At 57.7% G+C, this 6,984-nt stretch overlaps 1 protein-coding gene across 1 annotated transcript in view; it reads right to left on the reverse strand.

Moving 5' to 3' along the window:
• The window catches only part of EVX2 (even-skipped homeobox 2), a 6,595-nt gene extending 1,658 nt beyond the window's left edge, over positions 1 to 4,937 (reverse strand). Inside the window, exons 1-3 of the mRNA XM_525966.6 lie at positions 4,098 to 4,937; positions 2,926 to 3,197; positions 1 to 1,586 (exon numbers count right to left, since the gene is read on the reverse strand). The exon at positions 1 to 1,586 is cut by the window's left edge and continues 1,658 nt beyond it. Of these exons, the coding sequence (XP_525966.2) occupies positions 855 to 1,586; positions 2,926 to 3,197; positions 4,098 to 4,524 (1,431 nt within the window). The 5' untranslated portion in view covers positions 4,525 to 4,937 and the 3' untranslated portion in view covers positions 1 to 854. The remainder of the gene's footprint in view (positions 1,587 to 2,925; positions 3,198 to 4,097) is intronic.
• Positions 4,938 to 6,984: the final 2,047 nt, after the last annotated feature.

A 6,984-nucleotide genomic window follows, 5' to 3' on the forward strand; every position in this document is an offset into this window, starting at 1 on the left:
CGTGGCAACCTCTTTTGCCATCACTTTTTGCATAAAATATGCAAGATGCTTCCATTCCATCGGCACTGAAACCAAAGATCAAAAAGAGAGAAAGGTGTTGGACCGAAAAGGAGGCGGCGCAACGGCCACCCCTTCCAGCACCTCGGCTTTGTCCTTCCCGGGGAAGGCGGCCACAGCCCTACCCGCCTTGCTCCTGAACGTAGTAAACAATCTCACAAACAACCACCGCTGCCCACGCTCTCCATCCGTCCTCCCGGCCTTATCAGACCTCCGTTCTCCCGCACTCTTCCGGCAGGGTCCCTAATAAGCTCAGGCTGAAAGAACGTTTGCCACCTCCCCCACCCTCGTTGAAAGAAAAGGAAGGAAGAAAAACAGCAGCAGCGAGAAACCTCCGGGGCGACTCCTCCCCCGCCCCCAAGCACCAGCGCACAGCATCCCCCTCTGTCTTTGTTGTGGTTCTCCGTTGCTTCGGGCCACGCGGTTCAGCCAAGCAACCCGGACCTGAGAGTGCACAGCCAGGACTAGCTTAGGGGGCGAGGGGTTGGTCTTTGGGAAACCAATCGCTCAGGACAGAGGTGGAAAGTGGGTCCCGGGAGCCAGAAAAGAGAGAGAAGGGCAGACGGCTGGGTGGCAAATACAAAAATAGAAATAATTTAGGGGGATGCCCGCCAGGCTTTTGCGCCTGCTCCTTCTCCCCCAATTCGGAGCAGGTTCCCTTCGGCCTCCCGCACCCCGGGGCGCCCCCTGGCGGCAGCGGCAGCAGCGGGCAACGCGCGGAGGGCTCAGGGGGCGCACAGGGGACTCCCGGGCACACTCAGAGCGGCGGGCGCGGCCCCCTGGCGGTGGCGACGTAGTTATCTGGTGAGCGGAGCCTCGTCCCTCTGGTCCGGCGGGCTCACGGCCGTCTTACTAAGCACCGCGGCCGAGTAGGGCAGGAAGCCGCTCTCGGAACGCGGCGCCGCCGCGCTGCAGCCGAAGTCCGAGCCTCCCCCGGCCCCTGCGCCCCCGCCGCCGCCGCCGCCACCACCACCACCCCCGCCACCGCCACCCCGGGAACCCAGGGCTGCGGCAGCTGCTGCCGCGGCTGCCGCCGCCGACTGACTGCTGTGGCAACTGAGGCACGAGCAGGGTGCAGAGCCGCCGCTGGGGGGCGCGCCGGCCGCCGCCGCCGAGGAGGCCGCAGCCGCTGCGGCTGCCGCGGCTGCCGCGGCAGAGGCCGCGCTGTTGAGCCCCGCGGCGGCCGCGGGAGCCTGGTAGAGACCAGGGTGGCGGAAGCTACACAGCAGCTCCGGCCGAGAGTAGGGGTGCGAGAGGGCGCGGAAGGTGTCCAGTGGCCGGATGGAAGTAGCGAAGGGCGACGAAGCCGCGGCCGCCGCGCCTGAGGCTGCAGCCGCGGCCGCCGCCGCCGTGACGCCCACGTGCGGGTAGTAGTGCAGCGGCACGTGCGAGTGGAAGGGGTAGGGCAGGCTTCCGGTGGCGGCCGCGTGCGTCATCATGTAGGTGTAGAAGCTGGGGTCGGCTGGGTGCGGCCAGGACATGGCCAGGCGCTGCCGCTTGTCCTTCATGCGCCGGTTCTGGAACCACACCTGCGGGGAGAGACGCGCCGCAGCCTGGGTTAGGGAGCGCCCCGTGTTCCCAGCTCCTGTCCCAGGACCTCTGCCCCTCCCGGACCTCTGAATGGCTTGGCCTACTTCTCTCCGACCAAGCCGAACCCCGAGTACCCTGTGCTCTCCCAGCTGGGAAAGTGTGGACGGCAGTGTGTGGACCGCCGTGGGCACACCGTCCTCAACGAAGAGGGTCCTCTCCCCCTCGTCCGGCTGCTGCTGCTCCTCAGGCTTTTATTCCCTTACTTCTTGCTGCACTTTTTTGTCCCAGTCCAACCTTTCCTCTCCCTCCCGCCACCCACCAGCGCCGGTCTCGCTGAGCACCCGTCTCTCAATCCCAGGATTTGTACGGGGATTCTGGGCAGCCTTTGAAGAGAGGCTGCCGCTCAGCTTTTCTGAGAGGTCGCCGCGCGAAGTCTTGAGCCCTCCAAACTGCAAGGACCTGCCCCTAGGGGCACGGGTCCGATTTTGATATTGAAGGGATGATTTTGTTGGAATCGTTTGCCTTAAATGAGTGGGTAGAGCAATGTCTCCATAAACGGGGAAGGGGACGTTTCCACCCCTCCCAACACTATCTAATAAAGACATCATTCGTCACAACTCTAAATTAAAGAAAGCCCGATCAAACCAGAGGGAGACTTCCACACTCCTCCCCTACCCCGTGGAGATTTTTTCTTTTTTCTGCAGTGTCGAACGCTCCATGAAGGGCTCACCAAATCGCCTAACCTCCCGGCTATCTCTCCCAGACGTATAATAAAATTAATAACCTAAAGTTATATATAAATAAGAACAATTTCGTTGCATTTTTCCCCGCAGGAGGTTGCCCTTTTTTCGTTGCCCAAGAGGAAAATGTTCAGGAAACTACTGTCTCAAACCAATCGATTTTAAAGATACAGTATCCTTTTCTCCGTGTAACGATTTATGCGGAAAATAAATCTCCAAGCTCAAGAGCAAATGAAAAGTTTCACCTCTGGTTCCTGCTTGAGGAACAAAGACCAACTGGGCTTGCCGCCTAGGGGAAAGTGGGGCCGTGGGTATGGGCGAGGGGGCATCTGGCCAGGCGTTGGGCACAATGGAGCAGGGGCGAGTGCTTTCAGCATTGGAGTCACCATTCGGGGGCCTTCTTAGATCCGTCAGGCCGGACAACCGTTCGGATTCGGTGGCCGGGAAATAAATAAGCCAATTCCTTTGGTGACTACCCCCCGCGGATTTCCAGACACTTAGCTAAATCTAGCCACCCAGAAAGGGGAAAGGGGAAAAAGAAACAATCAACCCAGATGCCCCCAGGGAGGCCAGAGCAGGCATGCACTGGAATTGATACCTTGATGGTGGTTTCGGGCAGGTTGAGTGCCGCGGCCAGCTCGCACCGGCGGGGCCGCGACACATAGTTCTCCCGGTAGAACTCCTTCTCCAGGCGCGCGATCTGCTCGCGGGTGAACGCCGTACGGTAGCGCCGCACTTGATCCGCGCCAGAGCCGGAGCCACCCAGCGCCGCGCTCCCGCCGCTGCCTCCGCTGCCTCCATGCAGGCTTCCGAGGCCTGAGCCCGACGCCGACGTCGTGGTGCCGGCAGCCGAGCCGCTCTCTGCGTACCCTGGCAAACAAACGACCAACAGCGCATGAGTGGCTGTAGGACCAACAGCCCGGCGCTGGTGCTGCGCGCGGATCGGGGAAGCCCCGTCAGGAAGGAGAGTCGCTGCCGGAATTGATGGGGTCTGTCATGCTTACAAATTGCTGCCGTTAATGGAATCAATAAAGTTTGGGGAGCCCTTCATAAGCAAATAATAGAAACGGAATTAGGAGGTTTCTTTTTTAATAATTAGAAATTTTCAACCAAGGAGGAAAAGTGGCCGAGGGAAAATGCCTACCTCTGGGCGCAGTTTGGGAAGCTCTGGGTCTCCCATGGTCTGGAGACCGCAGGGCAGCTTTTTATACGGCCTCTAACCTTTATCTGAGTCTTCGGGGTTTCAAATATTTTAAGAGTTCCAACACAGCAGTAGCTCAAACCCAAGCCAATAGGGGGTGAAATCTACTTTTCAACTCTTTCTCCCGCTGACCTAAGCAGAGACGCCGGCGAGGCTTCCTCCGACTTACCCAGAAGAATGCCCCCTCCAGCCCTGAGGGCACAGGGGCAGGGGAGTTCAGAGTAGTTGCCCAGGGTACCTTTCCCAAAAGCAACTCGGCTGCTGACTAGGGGTCTACCGGCTCGCTCGGGCTCTTAGACACGAGCGCAGAAACATTTTCTCGGACTCAGGAGCGAGGGCGGGTGGGCCTGGTGTTCCAGGCTCCGCAGGCCTGAGCCTCGCGGGAAAGCTCAAGGAGCAGAACTGGAAGGCACGGTCCCAGACATGCGTCCCGCCCCCGCCCGTGCTAGCTCGGTGTAGCTTGCTTGTGGAGGGTCTGAGAGGGGCAAAGGCACCGGGAAGGGCTGGCGGGGGCCGCGGAGGAGCAAAGAGGATGGGACTGGAGAGCGCGGTGCGGCCGGCGCGGTTACCTTTGCCATTGTTTTCCTTAAGCTGAGCGGCGCCGAGGCCCCCGGGGGAGCGAAGCGCGGAGCAGCCCACCTCCACGTCGCTGCTCATGTCGGCCTCAGCGGCCGCCTCTGAATAATGGCCCGGCTTCTTGCGGCTCTCGGCGGCGGAGGAGATTTCGGAGGAGACGGTGCTTTCGCTGCCCGTGTGCTGCAGGTTGAACAAAGTGTCTATTTCGAATTTGCCCTTGGCAGGGAGTTCTCCCAGAGCGCTGTGCAGTGGGGCAGACGGCAGGCGCGGGCTTAGGCGAGCCGGGTGCTGCGAATTTTCCAGGGCCTCGAGCACAGCATTGCCAGCCGAGTCGGACAAATTGGAGAATCTCTTGCCCGCCGTAGGGCTGTGCAGCCCTCTCTCCATCAGAATCATCTCTTTTCTTATTCTTTCCATCATCTCAGCTTTCTTAAAAATGTCACAGTGGCCCTGCTGTCCCGTCCTAATGATAGGCTTCGCCTAGGGCTAATTCTCATTCAGCCCCAGCGAACGCCTCTAAATATTATTATCGCTTTCGGAGGGAGGCGGAAAAATTGTGGGATGCCAGAGCGAGGGAATGACTGGTCAAAATGACCCATACATCCTTCCAAGCCCGAGATGTCATTCATCAAAAAGTAGCGCCCGCTCGTCATTAAGGTACGAATGACGCTGTTCGAATAATCATTTATTGTAACAGGTTTATAAGCAAATAAATACACGCTCCTGTCAGTGGGTAATGAAGGCAGCTTCAGAGCAGACAAATAGATCCAGGTAGGAGGCGAGAAGAGACAAGTGAGGAGGAAGGCTCCGGTCCTTTGCCCGCTCTGAGCCAGTTCTGCTCGCCCGGGGGTTTGGCCTCGGGGGTGAAATTGACAGTCTGATTAATAGAGCGCGCCGCGGCACATTTCCCCCTTCATTTAGGGGCATCATTACGCTCTCAGTTTGCTAGGTTGCCCCTTAGGTCCTAATCATGCAGCGCCTTCTTCATTTTTCCTTGGACACAGATACGTATTAAATAATAGATAATGGTTTGACTTTCCAGAGTAGGTCCTCGGGAAGGTTTTTTTTTTTTTTTTTTTTTTTTTTTTTTTTTTTTTTTTTTTTTTACCATTTACAAGCTGGGGGCATAAGTAGGGGGAGATAAGGGGGAGGATGCAGGAAGAGTTGCGTAAGGAGAAGACCTTGCGCCTCTCCTGTCTGGATTACTTATCTTTCGGATTTCAGAACCAAATATGTATTTTATTTAACGAATAGGACGCCGGAGTTCTTTCCCTCCCTATTTCTTCACCTCAGCCTAAATGCTCTCCTCCCACCCCGGGAGAGAGAGAGAGAGGAAGAGAGGGAGAGAGGGAGAGAGAGAGGGAGAGGGAGACGGAGTGAGAGAGAGAGAGAGAGAGAGAGAGAGAGAGAGAGAGAGAGGGAAATAGAAATATCCTAGAGTTTTGAAAGCGCTTTCTTGCTACGTGGCCGCGGAGGTGCATTGGGCCCGCGCCTCCAAACGGAAATCATTAGGTCCTCTCTGATTTTCTAACACCGTTTGCAGAGTGAGATCTGAACTCGAAGTCCCCGGTTTTTTACTTTTATAATCCTGCTGATAGAAAGCCTTCTCGCCTACGCATTTTCCTGAGGGGAAACGAACTAGGCTGGACGATTTGATAGCAGAATTCGACAGCTAACTTTAAACACAGTGGAGATTTACAGCGCCATACGGGCGCTCCGAATCCACTCTCAGGTTGCCAGATTTTCCCCTCCCTCCTCAAATAGAATTATTTGCGGCAAAGGCGCTGGATTTCGAGGTCAAAAGAGGAAAGAGGAGACAGCCTTCTTCCCCTACCTCCCCGCTGCCCTCCCTTCCCCTTTGCTTTTCTTCCTTCTCTCTTTCCTCCCCTCATCAACCCCAGCCCCTTACCTGCGGCCACAGGTATTCCCAGCGTTCGGTCCGGGCGCAGAGAGTCGCCGAACAGCCCTTACAGCAGCTCTCTGCGACCTGGGCTTGGCGGCTGAGCCTCTTGGCGATAACTTTGATAGTCATAATGACGCCGGTGGCAACCATTTTAACGAAGATCAATCTTCACTCCAGGCCGCTCCTCATCTCCCGCGGTTGCGCCCACCCTTCCCTGACCCTCCAAGCACTGTGCCCGCCCGCCAACGGCCCAGCCGGAGAGAGATTCGCGGACACTGGCGGAGGCGAGGGAGGACGGGGATGGGACGCGGAGGTCCGCCCGTGAGCTTCTGAAGCGGCTGAGAGACCCTGACAATCTGGGCGCTGGGCGCGGGTCCTGCATCCCCGCATTTAGCCTCAATCCGAACCCCAACCAGGGCCCCCTCTTCTTTCTCCCGACACACCCAGAACATTGGGGTGTGTTAGGGGGCAAGCTCGAGATCTATTCGTCTATGGCTCTTGGCGCTTTCCTTTTAACCTTAGACCCGTTGGGGGCGCGTCAGGAATGTAAGGGGAAGCGAGGTGTGAAGTATATTTATATACATATATACACACATATAGTCAATGCCAAAAGTTTATCTTCTGTTCCCCTCGGCGCCAACTTATTTCAACAACGCAAGCTTTGCTTAGAAAATCAATTCCACATCTTTAAGGTAATAAACGGAAAGCTCGATAGGCAGGCGGTGCCTGGGGGAACGGGGAACAGGCAGGGAACGCAGAGTGGGCATCCAGCGCACCGGGACTGGGACTTGACCCAGCGTCCACCTCTGCCCCTGCCCCATTGGCCACCCAGCTCCGAGCTCCCTGAGTTCTCATTGCGCCGGCTTTGGGGCCACCAGCGCGGTGGGAGCCCAGCCCTGCCAACGCCCCCACCTGCTCCCTCCCTGCTCCGCAGCCCGGATGCCCAATTCTACCATGCCTGACAGTCGCTGCCCCTG

The sequence above is a fragment of the Pan troglodytes genome, chromosome 13, assembly GCF_028858775.2.
Source record: "Pan troglodytes isolate AG18354 chromosome 13, NHGRI_mPanTro3-v2.0_pri, whole genome shotgun sequence".
In the NCBI taxonomy this organism is placed as follows: domain Eukaryota; kingdom Metazoa; phylum Chordata; class Mammalia; order Primates; family Hominidae; genus Pan; species Pan troglodytes.